We start from the raw sequence: 23,901 nt of genomic DNA, 5'->3' as shown, positions 1-23,901 counted from the left end.
TAGCGAGACCTGCAGATGGAGTACATCCAGGAGTTCTTCGCACGGCTCATGGCACTCCAGGCCTCCAGTACTAGCGTGAGCTATTCTCCGCGGGTAATAGCAACACCAGACTCCAAGGGCAAGAACCGTGGCTTCGTCAGCTGGCTGGCCTTCTTCTTTTCACCTTTCGGGGTTTGACCGCGAGCCGGGAGTCTACCCATTACCAGTCTCCGAGTCGAGCGTCACTCCTCGGTCCATACATCAATACCAGACTTCGGCTCCGAGTGGAGCCCTTGTGTCGTGCTGCAACCCTCACCAATGCCATCCTATATCAAACCCACCACCCGAAGGTCGCATAGCCCCGAACGGGCCTACACACATCCTTTGCGTGTGTGCACAAGACTGGTGTGACGTCATCTTGCAAATTATTAACATTTAACATCTTAATCTAAAATGGTTTTTAACTTGTCAAACAACCTATTAGTATTAGATCCCGATTAGATATACAACGACCTTCACCGAGATGCTTATTTAATGAAACGTATTTTATATTTAATTTAATATGTCAATAAATATAATCCATATGGGTTGCCTAGCAAATTTCAGTCATGAGTATGTTTAATTAATATTTAAAAAAAAAAAAATTCTTATAATTTGCATGTAGTAATTTTTTTAAATTTTTTTCAATCAATATTTTTAATGAGGGTAGTATTATACACACATAAAAAATATACACATAAATATTTAATTGATAAAAAACAACCTAACGTTTGCATATTCTATGGTCTTCATACTTTCGATTGGTATAGAATTTATCTAATAATCATACCGGTGAAATGTTTCAAAAAATATTTTTTTTTAAATATTAATTAAACATACTCTGGACTGAAATTTGCTAGGCAACCCATATGGATTATATTTATTGATATATTAAATTAAATATAAAATACGTTTCATTAAATAAGCATCTCGGTGAAGGTCGTTGTATATCGGGATCTTAGACCATATTGCAAATTGCCTCTTGCGGCACGCTTGCAGTGCCTACATCTTTTACCTATTCCGTGGTTTAGTATAGCATCGGGGATGATAAAAATTAAATTAAAAACCTCTTAAATTATTGAGCCGCTTCTGCAGATCTTGCATCTCGTCGGGACTATCCTTCGGGGGCGGGGGGCTATCTGAGGACTCTGGGGAGGTGGTGGGGGAGGGGGAGGAGCGGGAGGGAGGTCTCCTCTCCCCACCCACGGCCATCAGGAACGAACTCTCCGACTTGCCGGGGCTGGACGCGCTGAAATGTAAGTGTTTTTAATTATAACCATACTAGCTGGCCTGGCGAACATCGTACCGCCTAACAGTCGATTCTTTATTTGTTTAAAATACTTATTCTGCTATTCGGGACACCGGTCTAGCTAGTAAGATAAAAAAAAGAAAGTTGATAATACAACAAATACATTATGTCAAAAAATAAAAATTTACCTTCCCGGAACCCCTCCACTAACACAACTTTATGATAAGGTATTAAAGTTCAAATTGCCTTTAAATATTATTACGAATATTTTGTATGGGAATATAGAAAAGTGTTGTTTTTAGACTTAGACTTTTTATTTTTTCTCTCCGTAAGAACCATCCTCGTACTTCAAGGAATATTATTTTAAAAAAAATCAGACAAATCGGTCAAGCCGTTTTCATGTTATGTCGTGACAATGGAAAACGGGTTTCATTTTTATATATATAGATTAGTGGACCCGACAGACGTTGTCCTGCATGATATTTCAAGCAATTTGTAAAGCAAAGTATGAAAGTACCGACTGCAGCGCCATCTGGCGGGCTGTTTTATGTATCTAAACATCATTTCCAGATCCCCTTGAACACACACAAAAAATTTCATCAAAATCGGTCCAGTCGTTTGAGAGAAGTTCAGTGACATAGACACAATTATGCGAGCCGACCCCAATAGCGTTGACCTAGTGGCTTCAGCGTGCGACTCTCATCCCTGAGGTCGTAGGATCCCCGGGACACCAATAGACTTGAAATCCATCGTGAGGAAATGTGGCTTTAAACCCAAAAAGTCGACGTGTGTCAGTCACAGGAGGCTGATCACCTACTTGTCTATTAGATTGAAAAACACAATGTACACTTACGAATGTCAAAAAAAGAAATGTATACAACAAAACTCTAAATATATATCCTAAAACTAAAAAATGTGTAAAGCAAATAGTTCATAAATTTTTACTTACTTTGAACTATGACCAAACAGAAAACCTGCTAGATATATTAAAATAATTTTCACATATGTTCTCAGGCGTGTGCCTGACACACACCCTCTCCCACAATCAACATACACACACACTCACCTACACATACACAACACTCACATACACACACACACACCCTCACATTCAACTGTATTTGTGCTATATTGTATTAATTTGTTTGCCTACCCATAAATGTACGTTCCCTTTGTAAACACTGTGACTTTGCTGTGGAATGGAAGCCTGGTTATCCATATCACAGGTTCTTGCCTAGTTTGGAAACCAGTCTCCCAATACCTTTTCAATTCAATTGTTATCTTATTGTTTTTGGGAGAAAATAAAAATTGGGAGAAATATGAAATGCTTCTAACATACATTTACATTTAGTGCCAGTTCTCAAATCAAGGGCGTAGAACGGAAGAGATGAACTGGCAATAAACTCTCCAGCACTCTTTTTAATCACCATGTTAGCCAACGACATGCCTAAAAAAAGAAGTCATCGCAGCCCATGGACCCATTTTAGTGGGTGCGTTACCGGCCTTTTAGGGAGCCCCCCCCCCCCCGTCGATTCCACAGTTCTCAAAAGAAATTGTAAGACTTCCAGCCATAGCAATAATACTCACCGAGAATATTTGGTGCTGGTGGCGAGATCCGCCCTCCGCGAGTCCTCGCTGTTGAACAGCCACACGCCGGACTCACTTTTGTGGTCGCGCACTTGGAAATCGGACGCGAAATGCCGAGGGGACTGTGTAAAGTCAACTTTCAGCTCTTGGCCTATAAAATAAATATATTTATATATTAAACATATATAGAAACAGGTCACATAAGTTATTGGGAAACGGGCGGCCTTATCGCTAAAAAGCGAATTCAGGCCCAAGTATGAAAAAAAAGACATGTTAACGTAAAATTGTAATCACCGTTAGATTGTAATCTATCTCGCGAGATTGTAAACTGTCGAAAGATTGTGAACCTTAACGAACTGCTAACAAACAAATATGGTGGCGCGGGACATATTCCGTTCAACCAATCAGCGCGCGAGGTGCGATCCGTTTCACAATTTGACGGTTTCACTTCGATAGATTACAATCTACCGAATAATAATACGTTAAATTGTAAGCAGTACGCTGAGGTTCACAATCTTTCGACAGTTTATAATCTCGCGAGATAGATTACAATCTAACGGTGTTTACAATTTTACGTTAACAGACACACCAACTGAGGGTAAAGTATAAGAAGTGCATAAATAATTAACAAAAGAACATAAAATTACATGTAACACTATAAATATAACCAAAACTAAACTAAAAAAATATAATTATAATAATAAATCAATAATATATATGGAATTTTAATCAAGAATTATTTCAATATCACTTAGTTTGCGACAAATCTGTGAACATACATACATTAACCCCCTCAGCCCTAAGGGCATCATTCTGTCAAACTGTCCATCTAATGTCAACTGTCAACCGTCAAAAATCACAAAAAAGATATCTCAAAAGTCATAAGTCAAAAATCATTTAATCATATAGGTAACACATTGTACACTTATGAACGTCAAAAAAAGAAATGTATATGAGCATTTCTAATTTTACATTTAATGCCACTCAAATCAAGGGCAAATAAAAGGCCGGCAACGCACTCGCGAGCCCTCTGGCATTGAGAGTGTCCATGGGCGGCGGTATCACTTAACATCAGGTGAGCCTCCTGCCCGTTTGCCCTTCGTTCTATAAAAAAAGGGCGTAGAACGGAAAAGAAGAATTGGCATTTAAATCTCTGCCACTCTTTTTAATCGCCATGTTTTTGAAGTGAAACTTCTTTATCGGGGTTGGAAAAAAATTTACGCGTCACATGTTTCGGTTACGCGTCACATTTGACCGTTACGCGCGTCTTTTTCTCGTTCCTACCACGGTTGATTCGAAGAGATTCTAAACCATTAATAACAAAAATTTATAATAACTATAACAATGATACTAAAAATTCTATTACAATTTATGAAATTCTGTAATAATCTTAGTGGTAATAAGGTAAAATGAAATAATTGTATTTGTATTCAAGTCTGTGATATTAAAAGCCTTTTGTTAAACATTATCTAATTTAACTTTATTTAACCAATTTCTGTAAAGTTAGTTGCATATAGATAATTTTTCATAAAGGTCATAAAGAAGTTTCACTTCTAACGTGTGTACACTAGTACACGCACATTTTTATTTTGAAGTGAAACTTCTTTACCGGGGTTGGAAAAAAATTGAGTGTAACATTTTTTCGTTACGCGTCACATTTTTCCGTTACGCGCCATCTTTTGAAGTAAAACTTATCGACGTATGGGTGAAATTTTGTAGCAGGTTACGCGCCATGTTGCTTTTTGAAGTCAAACTTCTTTATCGGCGTTGGAAAAAAATTTACACACATTTGTCACCTTTTTCGGTTACGCGCCATCTTTTTCTTGTCCCTACCACGGTTGATCCGAAGAGATTCGAAGCCATTAGTAACAAAAATATATAATAACGATAACAATGACAGTAATACTAATAATTCTATTACAATTAATGAAATTCTGTAATAATCTTAGCACTACATAGTAGTACAGTAATAAGTTAAAATGAAATAATTGTATTTGTATTCGTGTCTATGATAATAAAAGCCTTTTGTTAAACTTTATCTAATTTAACTTTATTTAACTAATTTCTGTAAAGTTAGTTGCATATAGATAATTTTTCATAAAGGTCATAAAGAAGTTTCACTTCTAACGTGTGTACACTAGTACACGCACATTTTTTTTTAACACAACGTTTGTGAGTTCCATTCGCGTCATCTGTCATCTATATATATAAAAGAAAGTCGTGTTTGTTACAACACTTATAACTCGAGAACGGCTGGACCGATGTTAGGTATCTCTTTTTTAGTGGATTCTTCTCCACTCCGAATAGCAGAATAAGTAATAAAATATCGGATAAGTTATCAAATTAAAAAAAAATTAATTAATTTTACGAATGCAAACTGCATGTGGTGCCATCTGTTGACAAAATTACGCATATAAAAGAAACCAATCACATTGTTCTTGCGCCGGATAACAAAACAAAAAATGTTGTACGTAGAACCTCGTTAAGTCGAACCTCGATAAGTCAAAAACCTCCAAATCTCGAAAAAATGTTTTGTTCCCTTCCCTTAAAACACCAAAACCTCCATTACTTGAAATCTTGACCCTCTGTTAATCGAAATAATCACCGAGTCCCTCCAAGCCATTTTGGTACATATTGTCACTCTATAACTCGAAAAATTAAATTTGACCTCTGTATCTCGAACATAGGAACGTTTTATTTTACAACCTTTACAACTTGATCATTTTGAAATCCTCCATAAGTTGAAAACTCTATAACTCGATTACTCGACGATCGACGATCGACTCGCCATTTTTTGGCGTCTCCCTTGATATTCGACTTATAGAGGTTCTACTGTATATCAAAAAGTACTTTAACATGCAGTCTCGCAATATTAGCGCTAGAGAGAGGAGGCCTAATGTGTAAAACCGTCATTCTTTTTTCGCAATGGCAAGCAATAAAACATTTCTGTATTTGGAAAAAAGTTGTATTAATGTTATTACCTCAAATAAATCCTAAATTAAGTTTAACTAAAGTTAAAACGATATTATTAGAATGTTAAGCGGAACGAAGTTCGCTGGGTCCGCTAGTTTCAAATATATACCTGGATGCAGTCTCTCATCCAAGCGCACTTCGGCATACTCCTGACTTAGATCTTGAAGATTCGAGTCCAGCTTTTCACTCCAGTTCCCCTTTTCTTGCGACCATTTTGAGTCTTTACTCTTCCTTTTTGGACTGTGTGTTTCTGAAAAAATTACATTTTAAACTCATTATTCTGTGGGAATTCAGAATGTTCCAAGCCCCATTCGGTATATTTTTGAAGTTATACTTCTTTAGGCGCGTTATGAAAAATTTATGAGAGTGAAATTTTACGATGCGCGCGCAACGTGATACAAAATTATCAGTATGGGCGCCGAGCGTGCGCGAGCGAGATGGGAATAAGACAATCTACAAGTAAAAAGAAATAGAATATGCGTGAAGTTAGCAAAGAATTTTGAATGACCATAATGACATTTATCTTTTAAACAAATAAAGGGGTTTTTATTATTTTTTCAAAGAAATTTAGCAATTCTTTTTCACAAAGACCTATTGTTACTTAATTAAAAGGTTATGAAACATACCAAGTTATTAAATTGAATTATTAATATAATAAAATAATAATAATAATTGTTATTAATATTAATTAATAATTGAATAATATACTAAATATTAAATTGTTTACGTTTAATATTAATTAATTATATTTAAAAAAAATAAAGAAGGCCATAGAAGTATAACTTCTTACGCGCGTACATAAGTACACGCACCCTTTTTTTTAAATCATAATATACAGTGTAAATAACGAATTTGAAGGGATTATTAGTTTTTTTTTATAGAACAAGAGGCAAACGGTCAGGAGGCTCAGCTGATGTTAAGTGAAATCGCCAATGGACAATGCCTGGAGGCAACTGTAACCGTGCCATTTAGCAGCTGTCAACTGTCACCTGTCAGCTGTCAAAATTTTGACTAAGAATTCCTATTTATCTGTGTCCTGTTAAAACAGATGTTTGTGTATTAACCTCTCTCACCTCCTACGACCACGCCCACTCGGTCCTTCCGCGGAGTGTCGTCGAATCCCAACTGGTTGAGGTCGGCCAACATCTGCTCTTCGCCGTCGAACACGAACTCCCTCTCCGACGACCGCTTTGGCTTGACCGACGGCGGGGACGGGAGTTTGACGTCTGGGGAAAAATCTAAATTAATTCAAATTATTTTATTCTGATATTAGTAAAATAAATTTTAGGTAATTAATTAATTTATGTGTACTGTAATAAAAATGATGATAATTAAAAATAAAAACACATACTTTTATACATCTAACTCTGAAAATAGGGCAGAGAAATCTTAGTAAGTCATTACAGACAGTGCGTGTAAAGGAGTCATTATAGTCAATAAAGTTCAGTTTACATTTGAAAAATTAAATAAATAAATATTTATTATTATCTTACATTAAGTGTAACATAAATTCTATTATTATTCGAATATTGTTTTTAAATTATGTCCAATGCCGTAGCATCTTCCGTGGGCAACTTCATTCTGTTAATTTTGTGTCACGGTGCGCGCGCATCGTAAAATTTCACTCTCATAAATTTTTCATAACGCGCCAAAAGAAGTATAACTTCAAAAATATCTACCACACCTTTGTCCTTCTCGGGAGTACCACCGTCTCCTCCACCAGGTCCAGAGAGCAGTTCGTTCAGCTCCTCCTCCAACTCGTTCAGGTCTTCATCGTCGATGGTCCCACCCAAGGCTTTCCCCATTTCGTTGTATGCGTCCATGACCTGCAATTTACCATTTAGTACTCGGTCTGTGTGTATATACGTATATATATTAGATAATAATCAAAAGCGCAGACCATATTACTACGGTCTAACCAATTGCAACAACTTTTTTTAGATTCTACCCTCATTTAGTTTTATAAACAATAAAAATATAACCCGTATAAATATCTAATGACAAACAACCTAACCAATTTGTTAAAGACACTGGAAGGAACTAACGTTTAAGATACAGGCTAGGCCTAGTTTAATCGCTAGTGCACATAGAATTATTTTATGTACGAGGTTGACCAAAATTAATAGTGAAAACACAACGATTCGTTGCATATTGTATGTTTATAACCTTTAGAATGTTACTTACATTCTTAAGGTTATAAACATACAAATGTTTTTCGTCAAATAAAGTGTTTTTTTTTTTATATGTTAACAATCATCTTACACTGTAGCCAATCTATATATATAAAAGAAAGTCGTGTTTGTTACAACACTTATAACTAGAGAACGGCTGGACCGATTGCCATGGTTTTTGATTTGTTGGATTTGTTTCCGTCCCGAATAGCAGAATAAACAATAAAATATCGGATAAGTTAACGAATAACAATAAATTAATTAATTAATTTTACGAATGCAAAAACCATATGGTGCCATCTGTTGACAAAACTACGCATCATTTTACGTCGAATTCGTGTCAGTTCAAGAAATTCCGATCTTGAGGTGAATGAGGAGATGCATAACCATGCTTTGATCCTGATTAAAAGATGTTGGATATCAGAAAGTGCTTAACATGCAGTATCGCCATATTGACGCTAGAGAGAAGATGCCTGATGTGTAAAACTGCCATTCTTCTTTCGCAATGGCAAGTAATAAAACATTTCTGTATTTGCAAAAGAGTTGTATTAATGTAATACTTAACATTAATGAAGTCCTAAAATTAGTTAAATTAAAGTAACAACGATATTATAAGGTTGTAGGGCGGAACGAAGTTAGCCAGGTTACCTAGTAGATTATAAAACATTAGTTTTGGTAATAAATGAGCCCTTTAGTTTTTCATTCATAATATATATGTCGGCGAGGTTGCGTTAAAGCGTTCATAGATGTCGTTATTAGTTATTAAAAAGCGTTCATAGATGTCGTTATTAGTTATTAAAAAGCGTCCATAGATGTCGTTATTAGTTATTAAAAAGCGTTCATAGATGTCGTTATTAGTTATTAAAAAGCGTCCATAGATGTCGTTATTAGTTATTAAAAAGCGTCCATAGATGTCGTTATTAGTTATTAAAAAGCGTCCATAGATGTCGTTATTAGTTATTAAAAAGCGTCCATAGATGTCGTTATTAGTTATTAAAAAGCGTCCATAGATGTCGTTATTAGTTATTAAAAAGCGTCCATAGATGTCGTTATTAGTTATTAAAAAGCGTTCATAGATGTTCGTTATTAGTTATTAAAAAGCGTCCATAGATGTCGTTATTAGTTATTAAAAAGCGTCCATAGATGTCGTTATTAGTTATTAAAAAGCGTCCATAGATGTTCGTTATTAGTTATTAAAAAGCGTTCATAGATGTTCGTTATTAGTTATTAAAAAGCGTCCATAGATGTCGTTATTAGTTATTAAAAAGCGTCCATAGATGTCGTTATTAGTTATTAAAAAGCGTCCATAGATGTCGTTATTAGTTATTAAAAAGCGTTCATAGATGTTCGTTATTAGTTATTAAAAAGCGTCCATAGATGTCGTTATTAGTTATTAAAAAGCGTCCATAGATGTCGTTATTAGTTATTAAAAAGCGTCCATAGATGTCGTTATTAGTTATTAAAAAGCGTTCATAGATGTTCGTTATTAGTTATTAAAAAGCGTCCATAGATGTCGTTATTAGTTATTAAAAAGCGTCCATAGATGTTCGTTATTAGTTATTAAAACAAATGAACGGGTGGCGTAAATTTGACTTGCATAAGTGTACAAATTGTACCTAAATTAATAAATTACTTTTTTGAATTTTTGAACTAAGTATTAAGAAAGACTAAGATACATTAACCGCTAAGGCACGGAGACAATTTTTTTTTTTTTTACAGAACGGAGGGCAAACGGGCAGGAGGCTCACCTGATATTAAGTGATACCGCCGCCCATGGACACTCTCAATGCCAGAGGGCTCGCGAGTGCGTTGCCGGCCTTTTAAGCATTGAAATTATTAAGAAATTATTGTACTAATTTGAAATAAGGGAAATATACCTCTTTCAAATCGTCCATAGTATCGTGGACCAAATCCTCTTCGAGTCCGCCCTCCTTCATCGTACTCTTCATTGCTTTGGCACTCGTCCTGAAATATAATTCATATATGTATTGTCCATCTCAATGGGCAGAATAATAACGCCTTTAGATTGTACAAAAATTTCAAACAGATGGCGCTGATATACGTTACCTAATGCTACACATAGATGGCGCAATTTAAAAATATTTAAATTGGTTTAGAATCTGCGCCATTATGGTGCGGAATAGGCTGCCCGACTCTTTTTTTTAAAGACAATTCACACCAATTGACCTAGTCCCATGCTAAGCTGGTGAAGCTTGTGTTATGGGTGCTAGGCAACGGATATACATACATATTATAGATAGATATACATATAAATACATATTTAAACACCCAAGATTTTGGTGGTGCTCAGGGCACAACACCAAATGCTCATCACATCGATATTCGTCTCAGCCGGGGATCGAACCCGGGACCCATGGATTCGCAGTCAGGGGTACTAACTACTAGACCAATGAGTCGTCAAACTCACTCCATACGATTGACTACCTCCCTAACATCTTTTAAAACTCTTCTACATAAACACTTCTTAACCTTATCCTATCCTGCTCAATCGTGACCCTTGTAATTCTTGTATTTCATATTCTTTTGCATTGCGATGATATCTTAGTTTATTTATTATTGTTTTGGTATTATACTATAATTTTTAAGCTATTGCATTGATTTTATCGCGGGCTCTGAGCGCGGCGACCGAATCAAGAAATTCTGTAACGAAAATAAACCTAACACACGATGACGTAATATAGATGCGGCCAATACGCGTTAGATCGGGACAGAACGCATACTGCGTCTCACATCAGTCTGACGAGATCAGTGACGTAGCGCGGCCGGTGCAGCCGGTACGCGTTAGAGTGAGACAGACTATATAGGCGTGTCAGTCTGAATCTGGTAGAGTGGTAGATTGAATTAGTATCAAAGAAAAATAAATACTGCATAAATAAATAATTATAATTGCATAAGTTGATAAAAAAAATGCTACGCAATAGCTTTACCGCGGCAGTCCCCGCACCTATATTACGTCATCGTGTGTTAGGTTGAACCTTTTTGTATATATTATGTATTCTATATATATCTTTAGTATAATTATTTTTCGTTAGATATAATTTATATTTGCTGTAGGAATGCGAAATAAATCATAAATAACTAGTTTCCAAGCAACCGTATATGTATAGTGTTGACCTAGTGGCTTCAGCGTGCGACTCTCAAACCTGAGGTCGAAGGTTCGATCCCCGGCTGTGCACCAATGGACTTTCTTTATATGCGCATTTAACATTTGCTCGAACGGTGAAGGAAAACATCGTGAGGAAACCGACATCTCTTAGACCCAAAAAATCGACGGCGTGCGAGGCACTGGAGGCTGATCATCTACTTGCCTATTAGATTTAAAAATGATCATGAAACAGATTCAGAAATCTGAGGCCAAGATCTAAATCTAAAGAGGTTGTAGCGCCACTGATTTTTTTTTTATCTTAATATAATTAAATTACGTGTCACGTTGTTTGTCCGCTATGGACTCCAAAACTACCGAACCGATATCAATCAAATTTGCACACCGTGTGTAGTTTGATCTAACTTAAAAGATAGGATAGCTTACATCTCAATTTATACCCGCAATATTATTATATTGCAAAATATTTGTTAATTATTTAATAGTCACAATTCTAACAGATGGCGCTGTGTTGAAAGTACCAACGTTTCACATAAGCTACAATTTCATGGAATAAACACCAAAAAAGCATGGTGGTCCCCATGACTGGTGTTCTCCTACCGTTTCCCTTGAATAGTTTGCTACTATGTAATATAACAAAAACCTTAGCCACAGCAACGCTTGGCCGGTCTGCTAGTTTTATTATATGAATACTAGTGGACCCGACAGACGTTGTCCTGCATGATATTTCAAGCGATTAGTAAAGCAAAGTATGAAAGTACCGACTGCAGCGCCATCTGGCGGGCTGATTTGTGAATCTAAACCATTCCCAGATCCCCTTGAACACACACAAACAATTTCATCAAAATCGGTCCAGTCGTTTGAGAGAAGTTCAGTGACATACACACTCACAGAAGAATTATATATATAAAAATATATCTTACCTATATGTGTCAACAACAGCTGCATTGACATCGACGTCCCTCGCTTGTTCCAGCAGTTGCTTGACATTGTGCAACGCAGATTCGCATTTGTCAACCCGTTTTTGAGCTATGTGCTTCCGACGGAGATGATTCTTCGCCTGGAATAGTATTATATTATGTGGGTAACTCTCTTTCAATCTAATATATAAGATTCTCGTGTTTGTGGTTAAACTCCTACGAAACGGCTCGACAGATTCTCATGAAATTTTGTGTGCATATTCAGTAAGTCTGAGAATCGGACATCTATTTTTCATCCCCTTAAATTGTAAGGGTAGACCACCCCTAATATTTTTTTTTAAATTTTTAGACAAAACTTTTTGTTTTTATTTTTTTATGATACAGCATGCCAAAATACATACAACCCCTTATTTTCACCCCTCTACGATCAACCCCTATTTTTTATTATAAATGATATACAAGGCAAAACGACGTTTGCCCGGTCAGCTAGTAACATATAAATTGATCTAATCAGAGGAGAATTTTTCTTAGGTGCCTGTAATATACCTCAAAAACTACTAAACCGATTTTAATGAAACTTGGATTGTTCCTTTCACATGCTTTAAATTAAGAGAACCGAGATGTGAGTCAATTTTCGAGACATTTTTAAATACACCAAACATTTTTGAAGTGAAACTTCTTTAGGTGCATAAGGGTATAATTTTTACAGATGAAACGCAATAACAATAATAATAATATTAGCGTCACGAAGATGTGCAGCGTTTTTGTCAAAGAAAAGGGAGAGAGCGATTGAGTGAGAGTGAAAAGGGGAACGAAAGTGCTATGGAGCGAGAGGTGGGAAAGAGCTATAGTGAGAAAGATTGAGAAAGAGAGAGAGTAAAAATACACGCTCGATATGTTCCTTTAATAGTTAGAAATTCAGTTAGAAATTCCATATTACAACTTTAGATGGCAATTCTGTCTCATATATTATATTATCATAAGCATATAGCTTATATACAAATACATAGAGTGATCATATACTGGTACATGATCATCTATTGGGTCTTTTACCTTAGTAATAATTAATTTTTGACGTGATAACGTCTTTAAAATCGTTTTAGTCGGGTGACATGTTCAGAAACTTGTGTCACACCAAAACCTCACGAGCGCGATCGCAGGTATAACGAGAGAGAGACGGACCGATCTCCCGTCTCATCTCGAGCGCTGCCAGTCATTCCGTGAATGTATGAAGAAAAATGTATATCATAGTCGAATAAGTAAACTTGTCATTTTACACCCGAAATTTATCATCAAAAGTGTGAATAAAACGATAGATGTAATTTAAAATTTGAAAAAATTGTTATCTTCATTAATTCCTTACTTCCCAAAAACTTATATCACCAATAAGACGTTATCACGTAAACATCTCGATCGTAAACCTACTTTACAAACAACCAATATTTTTTTAAAGAAGTTTCACTTCTAACATGTGTGCGTGAGAATGTAAGTGCGTGCTCCAATTTCACCATGCCTCCTGCTGATAGGGGACAAGTCTTTGTTTTTAATTTATGTTATTATTATTAATTACTTAAGATGTCATGTGGAACATGGTGTAATGGTTGCAGCTCCTTACAAACGTTGTGTAAAAAAAACATGGCGATTGAAAAGAGTGACGGAGAGTTTATTGCCAGTTCTTCTCTTCCGTTCTACGCCCTTGAGAACTGGCACTAAATGTAAAGTTAGAAGCATTTCATATACATTTCTTTTTTTTGACGATCATAAGTGTACAATGTGTTACCTATATTATCAAATGATTTTTCAATTTGAATGACGGATCAAATTGTGTACTTCCATGGAGCATACTCTGATGATAATCAAATATCCTAATCCAAAATCACTTTCATTCTCACAGATAAAAAATAAATAATAGTTAAAAAAACCTAAAAAACACGCTTTTAAAGCACATCAAACTAAAAAGTGAAAAATAATTCCTAATTTAGGCTGAAAATGGTAATGAACAAAAAATACTGGTATTATTGTGAAAAAGCGTGGCGCGCTGTGCTATATTTTTCGTCTATTAGCAACCCACGCTTTTTCACAAATTTAACTATTAATTATTTTTGTTACATTTTTTTCATTTTTTTCGGATTATTGCATTGTCATCGATCTTTGACAGGTGCGCAAAGTTTGAATTAAATCTGTCCGTTAAAAGTGGGTCAATATCGAGTCCGAAGGAGTCGGTTACATACATACATACATACAGGTGAAGCTAATATAAAGCGTGTAAAAATATTAAATATTATTTAGTAATATGAGGGTAGAAGCAAAAATTCACTTACAGCCAGCCTATTCCCAAGCTTCAAAGCGGCTCTGACGTCATTGTCCACCATGAGCACTTCCTTTGTCAATCTGCTCATGTCTTCACACAACTTCTGTTCCGCAGTAATCAATTTCACCAACGCTACGTCCATTTCGGATACGGGAGCGGCTTTTTTGTTTGGCTCAGCTGAAATAATTATTCATAAATTTATATTTGCATAAACGGGCATAATTTCAGGAAGAGAAATGTGATTTAAATTGAACACTGTGTTAGGTGTTGTTCACTCCATCCTATAGTCCTCTATCTATGTTCTCATTTTCTCTCCTTACCGCACCCATTCCCAAAACACCACTCAATCTCTCTTTCTATATTCTAGTGTAGGAGGGGATAATTCTTCATGCTCCCCCGCTTCTTGTACTTCTTGTGCTTACACTTTTATTTGTGGTCTACTCCCACAGAGACAGATGAAGAGATAGAGGACTATCGGTGAGTGGTGTTTCCATATTTTTGCATTTCTTTAGCCCCTCGGTCTACTTTTCTTTGTCTTTGCCACTTTATGGATAGTATTTTATTTATAGGCTACTAGTAGACTCGGCCAAGCGTTGCTGTGGCTTAGGTTTTTGTTATATTACATAGTAGTAAACTATTCAAGGGAAACGGTAGGAGAACACCAGTCATGGGGACCACCATGCTTTTTTAGTGGTTATGCCATTAAATTGTAGATTATGTGAAACGTTGGTACTTTCAACACAGCGCCATCTGTTAGAATTGTGACTATCAAATAATAAACAAATATTTTGCAATAAAATAATATTGCGGGTATAAATTAAGATGTAAGCTATCCTATCTTTTAAGTTAGATCAAACCGCACATGGTGAGTAAATTTGATTGAAATCGGTTCAGTAGTTGAGGAGTCCATAGCGGACAAACAACGTGACACGTAATTTATAAAATTGGCTTTAAATTATTCGGTAAAAAAACACAAACAATTGCCTATTCCTCCACATTAGAGCAGTATTTGCACACTCTCATTCCTGAGGTCATAGGTTAGTTTCTCCACACTTTGCGTGGAAGCTTACACATAATGTATAGAAATACTAGAAATGTGCCCCGAATAAGATATGAACATTTCTTAAATATTTAGAAGATAGAAATTCATATAGATAATTAGGAAAATATAGTGCTACATTACTACTAACAAACAATAACAACTAAATTAATTTTTAAATTATCTAATAGTACATTAAATTTTGAAATATTTGACTACCTACTACTACTAATCTGAAGGTTAGACCTAAAAAGGATGTACATATCTCCACTGGTTTTTTTATACACGATTAGCGTGCTAAAATTCTCATTTGGGTCATAGATGGGCTGGTTTTAAATACAATGTGAACTAAGCAAGGGAACAAGTATTACGTCACGCAATTTTTTGGAGATTATTGACACCCCCCCCCCCATGTAACGCGCCGTAACGTTTTTCTGTACCCAAGTATAATAAAACGTTTTGTGACCACCTAGTGACTCATTATACCTAAAAGTTACCATTATATGGTGTAAAGTACTGGAAAGTCGAAAATAATATTAACAATAACGCGTAATTCAATCCCCGCCCCGCATAGAAACGTTTTACAAAAATATCCCCCCCCCCCTCAAATTCGTTACGTAATACTTGAACGCTCCCCAAGCTGTAAGAATAAAAATGATATGCAGAGTTCAAACAAACACAAGAAGACTTGGTTGGCAATAATTACCTAATTTAACCACATCTCCTTGCTTAACAGCAGCACCCTGAGACACCAAATAACCAAGGAGCAGTTCAAACGTCTCTCGGTTGGTGTTGCCAGTGTTCTTCATATGATGTTCAATGGTGCCTATTCTCTCCACACCTGGAGGGTATGAATTAAGCAATTCTGTAGCCAGCTTCTGGAAAATAAAAATATGTATATGAGTTAAATTTATAATTTACTAGCAGACCGGCCAAGCTTTGCTCTGGCTAAGGTTTTTGTTATATTACATAGTAGCAAACTATTCAAGGGAAATGGTAGGAGAACACCAGTTATGGGGACCAACATGCTTTTTTGGTGGTTATGCCATTAAATTGTAGCTTATATGAAAGGTTGGTACTTTCAACACAGCGCCATCTGTTAGAATTGTGACTATCAACTAATAAACCAATATTTTCAATAAAATAATATTGTGGGTATAAATTGAGATGTAAGCTATCCTATCTTTTAAGTTGAATCAAACTACACACGGTGTGCATATTTGATTGATAGCGGATAAGTAGTTTAGCAGTCCATCGCGGACGAACAAAATGAAACGTAATTTATATATATTAAGATTAAAAAAATTATATATTTTACATATACATATAGCATATCAATGTCAGTTCCATGCACATTTCCAAGAATGCTGCTGTGTAATGGCTTTCTAAAAATAACTTTTTGTATTGAGGGGAATGCCCTACCCACTAAACCACTCCCACCAATCATGTCACGGTTGGGGAAACTTGGGGGACGCTTGGGTTGCGTTAGTATTCTACCAAGAGTCTAACCATAACTTATTGATTGACTTATGAATTTCATTATTTGATTTAATCATCATGGTTATAATAATTTCAAAACGGCTGTAATAACTTTTATCTTTTGATTCTTATAATAGCATAAATTTAGCAACACAATATTATAAATATAAAAGAGATCATGTATTTTGTTCTAATAGATGAAATTTTATCAATTGAGTACATATTTCATACTAATATATAAATTTTTCGTGTTACAATGTTCGTTCCCACACTCCTCCTAAACAGCTTGACCGATTCTTATGAATTTTTTTATGCATATTCAGTACGTCAGAGAATCGGACAACATTTATTTTTCATCCCCCTAAATGTTAAGGGTAGTCACCCCTTAAATTTCAATTTTTTATTTTTAGACAAAAATTTTTGTTTTTATTTATAATACATCATACAAAAATACATATAACCCCTAGTTGTCACCCCTCTACGATCAACCCCTATTTTTTATTATAGTAGATAGTTATTTTTAATAAACTAAAAAAATGTTTCCAAGAAATATAATATGGCAAAACTATGTTTGCCGGGTCAGCTAGTATTATATAAAATTTGTAGACATCATAATATGAAAATACCTTAACAGCACTTTCGAGAACAAATCTCTGTGTGGCATCAATATTACTCTTGGGTAATCCATCATTGTCAATGGACTGTCTGGCTGGAAGCAGTGACGACACTGCAGTTAATGCTAATGCAGCTGGTTTGAAGGCAAGCTTAGCTCCCCACCACATCCATCCTTCTGTGCCGTTGTGAAGTATTTGCGGATACTTTGAGAGTGGACAGAGGTCTCCATTACTATAATTAAAATATATAATTAGTGTTTGTATTTAAGGAATGTCATTGGCTGCCTTATAATGATAGAAAGAGGTTAAATTTATAGTAGTATAAGTAAATAAGTGGTAACAAAAATGTATTAAGAATTTATTCTAAGGGAGAGGAAAGATGAAATTTAGAGCATAATACAGTCATGAGTATTACTCCGGGTTGGATTTAGAATTAGGTGTCTCGGGGGACCTTGATTTTAACATTATTTTTTATTAATCAATTATTGATTTTTCTTGCTAAAAAACAATTGATTAATTAAAAAACCGATTTTTTTATGCAGAATGTCACATCTCTAATTACCAATAGAAAAGTAGAAAATGTACGTTTTTTACGAATTTCAATACATTTCACAAAATTTTAAATCATTTTTTTAAATATTTAGACGCAACTCACTTGGAAAGGCAGCAAAAAATCACTTGGAAGTGTTCCAATCAAGGTTCTCCGAGACACCTACATAATAAGTATCATCAAGTCCAACCCAATCAATGAGCCCACAAAGGAAATGCTTCAAAAGATATCATAGCACTATATGTGTACATTATATGTGTGGTTAAATTTACATAGTTCACCTGTATAACTAGTTGTGTTTGTAAAACATGATAATATACCATAAGTTCAATACGTATACTGAGACTACAACTGCCTAAAATAGGCAAGCGGTCATTTGTTAACTTACCGAAACATTTCTTCAACAACAATGTCGATGCATGCAGCTGTACGACCTTTGCGCTGAAAAGCGCATTTTATATCGGACGCAGATATAATTGGATCCTTTTTATATTTACACCATTGTTGAACTATGTCACACCAAAACTTCATTTTCATCTCCCATGATTCAGGATTCACAGACTTCAAACGGAAGGGCGCAAATAAAGCATTCATTCGCACATCATCCGACCAACAATGTGGAAGTCGGTCTTGCGGTAGACCAATATCATGGAGCCCCATTGTATAATCTTTAATTCAAAAATAGTCACAACATCGCAAAGAGTAACTGCACAATTAGTTGAAACGTTGAATAAGAAAAATATTTATAAAATTATCTTCTTTCAAACACGAGGGATGACAAAAGCAAGAGCAAATACAGAATCACAATAACATATTATGCAAATGACAGAAACATTACCGCATTAGACATCACAATAATTAAAATTAGACAACGTCTATCGATATCCCTTTGACAGATAATTGGCTACTGTCTGTCAACAGTTTAAACTTCAATCTACTGTCTATTCAGGTTTCAGTGCTTTCTGTGGTTCACCTCTACATTCTATTTCTAAAAATAGACGTCATTAAATCGAGTTGGTTTATAATTTCTATTTTACGTTAATCTATTGCATTTATAATCGGCGATAAGTATTTATTTGTTGATCAAGGCTTTAATTCCGTAACGATAATCTCCACAAATTAAGAGGTAAGTAATTGTAAAAACAAGATAACCTTTGACATAGGTTTATGTGTTGACGATTTTATCACATAGCAAATGTGTACCATTTATTGCGAAATCGCTTTTTATATAAAAGTTGGTTAAATAAATACCTAGGTCGAATGTTTTCTTCAAATATGTAAGTATATAAAACTTTTACTAGATGCAATAAAACGCAAATATTGAATTACCCCAGTAACGTAGATGTTTATAATTTGTAAACCGGTTTCATTTAACCGTATATTTTAAGACATTGTAGTTAAACAGTTATTTTTGTGAAAGCACAGTCTTTTGGGTTACACGCAGCGTGTATAGTCATCTTAATTCATACTGATTGTATTATATCTTAATGAAATTGTGAGTAGAAAGTACCAACCATTATCTAATAAGTTCCTAAGCAAATATACTCTCGTATATTTTAAAGTAAATATTCTTTTGTATCTCGGTAAGAACTAAAAATATCTCAGTACAAAAGAAATGTATACAAGTGAGATCTAGATAAACACAGTCTTGTGATATTTAGATTTTTTATCTGAACAGTTTGAATTGAATGTCAAAAGAATAAATAATAAATGGAAGTACAGTTCAAATGATAATTTGGACAAGTTTTAAAGGTTTATAATGTCTGTTTTTAGTTTTTATTCTCACATCAACAGTCACCTAAGACTCATATTGAAATTAATGAGCTCTTTAAAAAAAAAAAGTGTCGGAGCCTGTCTTTGTAGCTGAGAAATTTCTTATCGTATTTTCTATTGCCATTATTGATACATACAAAATATTTTCAGAAATTATGGGGCAAAGGTGACATAAATCTCAGTAGCCGTACACATTTGGTTTTTAGAAGAAATTCTTCACAACTATTCAGATATGGTATTAGGTAAGTGTTTTCGATTATTTCTCATATGATATGTCAAGTTAAATATAAATTGGGACATTTTTAACAATCATATGAGAATTGTAACTAGGGATGCATCGATACGCCTTTTTGCGATACGATACCGATACCGATACTCTTATAGAAATATCGCCGATTCCGATACCGATACTAATGCTTATTGAATTCAAATTAAATTAAGGTAAAATATATCACGTTTGGTTAAAGTTTTTAATTTTTATTATAAAATATAAACAGTCACAAACTTTGAATAAGATTAAAGGTAAATAAAATTAAGAATTAAGAGTAATAGTTAAATTAAAATAAAATAAGTAACTGTTAATAATTAAAATTAACATTGATAAGGTTTTTGTAATTCTGTATTTTATTTAATTTGGTATTGAAAAAATACTACGCGCGATAGCAGTTACAAAAAAACTAAAGTGTCTAACGAAATGGAATACGCGGGGACTAAGCGGGACTAGGCGGAGGCATAGATAGTCCGTGCCTCGTTTCCCACGCCCCAGATCAAACAAGATGCGCGTTTACATTATACACATTACTTTTTTTAAAGCGCGAAATTTGAAAAGTATCGTTGTATCGGCAAGTAAAATATCGCCGATACCGATATATCGGCAAACTCAAAGTATCGCCGATATATCGGTATCGGTATCGGATGCATCCCTAATTGTAATATATAATATATAAAACATATTTGTTTGATTTTGTCAGTTCCTGTCCTTTCCTTCACCATTCAACTCTTGATTTGAGCGTTCCTGTTTGCTCACCATACTCTTACATAAATAATAATTTAAATGTATGTTTCTGTTTACCTCTAATTAAAAGTCAAGTTCTTTACAATTATCCATCTTAATATATATAAAATACGTATCACATTGTTTGTCCGCAATGGACTCCTAAACTACCGAACCAATATCAATCAAATTTGCACACCGTGTGTAGTTTGATCCAACTTAAAAGATAGGATAGCTTACATCTCAATTTATACCCGCAATATTATTTTATTGCAAAATATTTGTTTATTATTTGATACAATTCTAACAGATGGTGCTGTGTTGAAAGTACCAACGTTTCACATAAGCTACAATTTAATGGCAACAAAACAGCATGGTGGTCCCCATGACTGGTGTTCTCCTACCGTTTCCCTTGAATAGTTTGCTACTATGTAATATAACAAAAACCTTAGCCACAGCAACGGTTGGCTGGTCTGCTAGTAGTTACATAGTTTACTAATTGGATGTCTTGTTACAATTAATGAGAAGCACGATTTCCTGTTCCAGGATTCCTATCTCGCTTTCATCCCTTATGTTCCTGCACTCCTCTTGTCCATGTTCTGCAATTTGTAAGCTTTTTAGTTTCAGTTGTAATAACATTTAGCAGTATAAAATAGTTTAAGAAATAAGTAGTTACATTCTAGTTAATTCAAAGTTATTTAAACAGAAATATTTGTATCGCTATGATTGATTAACTGTTGACCAATTAAATTAATAGAGGCATTTTTATTGTCTTTGGTGTCATATTCTCACACACACATAGCATTTAAATTTTCTCACAACACTTATTGATTAATTTATTAAACACTAGCTGGCCTGGCGAACATCGTACCGCCTAACAGTCGCTTCTTTATTTTTTTAAATACTTATTCTGCTATTCGGGATACCGGTCTAGCTAAGATAAAAAAAGAAAGCTGATAAGACAACAAATACATTATGTCAAAAAATAAAAATTTACCTTCCCGGAACCCCTCCACTAACACTTGAACTTTATGATATGGTATTAAAGTTCAAATTGACTTTTAAGTATTATTACGAATATTATGTATGGGAATATAGAAAAGTGTTGTTTTTAGACTTTTTCACTCATTTTTTTTAATTTTTCTCTCCGTAAGAACCATCCTCGTACTTCAAAGAATATTATAAAAAAAGAATTTGCCAAATCGGTCAAGCCGTTTTCATGTTATGTCGTGACAACGGAAAACGGGTTTCATTTTTATATATATAGATTTGTCGCTTGTTTTGGTCGTATTCATTCTGACTGTTAAGGATATTGTTATTCGGACCTGTATACATTATCTTCTGATAATGTTGTCATTGAATTAAATTAGATAAGTTTCGTAAAAAATTCAATGTCATAAAGATTAAAATCGTTATACAAGTATTGTAGGTCCTCGGTCTTTGCACAGTATTATGTATTTTTGAAGTTATACTTATTTAGGCGCGTTATGAAAAATTGATGAGAGTGAAATTGTACGATGCGCGCGCACCGTGACACAAAATTAACAGAATGAAGTTGCCCACGGAAGATGCTACAGCATTGGACATAATTTAAAAACAACATTCGAATAATAATAGAATTTATGTTACATTTGTAAGAGAATAATAATTTATTTATTTTATTTTTCAAATGTAAACTGAACTTTATTGACTATAATGACTTCTTTTCTAGTTTTTATTTAATTGTAATGATTTATTTGCATGCAATAAAAAACTTTTTTTAATAATGCAAAAGAAGTATAATTTCTTACGCGCGTACATAAGTACACGCACCCTTTTTTCTATTACTTTTTATAATTTAGCGATGCCTACATACGACTTTGCGTTAACAAAGTATTTCTGGCTGAGTATATGCCTACCCTTCACGTCATCGCTGTGACTTTGTTAAACTCGTAAACATTGAGTGTTAATTTATTAAACAAACATACAAATGTGTAAGGCACACCTCTAACGCGAATACCCTTATGCAAAGAGGTCATTGCGTTATAAATATTAACGCTTTGATTAGCATTTTTAGGAGAATTATAGTCAATTAATACATATATGAACGTTATTAACAATGTTAAATTGTTATTAACGTTTGGCTTGATCCCTTGGCGCTGCGTAGAGATGTGGGATCTCTCTGCATCTTCTACCGCATTTACCATGGAGAGTGTTCAGAGGAGTTGTTCGGTCTAATACCTGCAGCTGAGTTTCATCAGCGGACGTCAAGGCAAAATACAAAATACCATCCGTATCACCTCGACGTCCGTCGTTCCACAACGGAGCATTTTCTAAGGCAGTTTTTGCCTCACACCACCACTATGTGGAACCAGCTGCCCACAGAAGTATTTCTGATCCAATTCGACTTAGGGTCCTTCAAGAAAAGAGCGTACCAATTCTTGAAAGGCCGGCAACGCACTTGCGAGTCTTCTGGCATTGTAAGTGTCCATGGACGGCGGTATCACTTAACATCAGGTGAGCCTCCTGCCCGTTTGCCTCCTATTACATAAAAAAAAAAAAAATTGGTTTAAAAACTTTTGCCCCATGATATCATGGATTCGTTATTATATATCACCAGCCACTCGCACTACTCTAAATAGGGATTTGTTCTCAGAGGTATCCATGTGATGGATGAACTCTAAAACGAATAATAAGAATACATTTTATTTCACATACTTTACATTTAAATACATTTATATCATCTTATTTTTTCTCATTTGTGTGCCCTTCTTTGGCAAAGGCCTCCTCCAAATGCCGCATTTCTGTCTATACTGTGCCATGTATCACCTGCTGTTTATATTGTGGTCTATGCACCTTCTAAATTGTCTTCCTCTTTTGCGTTTATTGTACCATGGGCACCAGTTTACTTTCTTGTTCCACTTTTATGTTCCTCTTGCCATGTCCGCCAATTTTTAGTTAAGTTTTTTTATTGTTATTGTAACATCTGCTACCTTAGTTGTGCTTTTTAATTATGTATTATTTATTTTATCTATTCTTCTCTTCCCCATACATCTTTCCATCGATCTCTGACACTTGTAGCGATGGATATGCTTTAGTGAGCGCCCAAGTTTGAGGGCC

At 34.8% G+C, this 23,901-nt stretch overlaps 2 protein-coding genes across 5 annotated transcripts in view; one reads left to right on the top strand and one right to left on the bottom strand.

The window, feature by feature from the left end:
* Positions 1 to 888: 888 nt before the first annotated feature.
* On the bottom strand, positions 889 to 18,891 carry LOC125058257 (charged multivesicular body protein 7). Of its 3 annotated transcripts, none has more exons than XM_047662291.1 (11): positions 18,424 to 18,891; positions 17,498 to 17,717; positions 16,099 to 16,270; positions 14,364 to 14,530; positions 12,046 to 12,182; positions 9,876 to 9,963; positions 7,512 to 7,653; positions 6,892 to 7,065; positions 5,937 to 6,077; positions 2,855 to 3,005; positions 889 to 1,267 (listed from the first exon to the last, which is right to left on the bottom strand). In XM_047662291.1, exons 1-11 carry the CDS (start codon positions 18,693 to 18,695, stop codon positions 1,078 to 1,080), a joined length of 1,854 nt encoding a protein of 617 aa, XP_047518247.1. In that variant the 5' UTR covers positions 18,696 to 18,891; the 3' UTR covers positions 889 to 1,077. The 3 variants fall into 3 exon arrangements, with proteins under 3 accessions (XP_047518247.1, XP_047518248.1, XP_047518249.1); XM_047662292.1 differs by having other exon boundaries at positions 890 to 1,267; positions 6,901 to 7,065; positions 18,424 to 18,890; XM_047662293.1 differs by having other exon boundaries at positions 890 to 1,267; positions 6,892 to 7,053; positions 18,424 to 18,889.
* Positions 18,892 to 18,988: 97 nt separating this feature from the next.
* The window catches only part of LOC125058258 (pantothenate kinase 3), a 33,767-nt gene continuing 28,854 nt past the window's right edge, over positions 18,989 to 23,901 (top strand). For both annotated transcript variants that reach the window (XM_047662296.1, XM_047662295.1), the window contains exons 1-2: positions 18,989 to 19,161; positions 19,959 to 20,050. The gene's annotated coding sequence lies outside the window, so the exon portion shown is untranslated. The remainder of the gene's footprint in view (positions 19,162 to 19,958; positions 20,051 to 23,901) is intronic.

This window comes from Pieris napi, chromosome 18 (genome assembly GCF_905475465.1).
Source record: "Pieris napi chromosome 18, ilPieNapi1.2, whole genome shotgun sequence".
Classification (NCBI taxonomy): Eukaryota; Metazoa; Arthropoda; class Insecta; order Lepidoptera; family Pieridae; genus Pieris; species Pieris napi.
This window is presented reverse-complemented; position numbering and strand designations above follow the sequence as displayed.

What these genes read in the sequence shown, in the direction of transcription:
- LOC125058257 (XM_047662291.1), bottom strand. Translation starts at nt 18,695, where the DNA reads ATGGGGCTCCATGATATTGGTCTACCGCAAGACCGACTTCCACATTGT. An exon ending in GTTGTTGAAGAAATGTTTCG is followed by an intron (nt 17,718 to 18,423) that starts GTAAGTTAACAA and finishes TTTTAATTATAG; the next exon opens with TAATGGAGACCTCTGTCCAC. An exon ending in GGATGAGAGACTGCATCCAG is followed by an intron (nt 3,006 to 5,936) that starts GTATATATTTGA and finishes TTTATTTTATAG; the next exon opens with GCCAAGAGCTGAAAGTTGAC.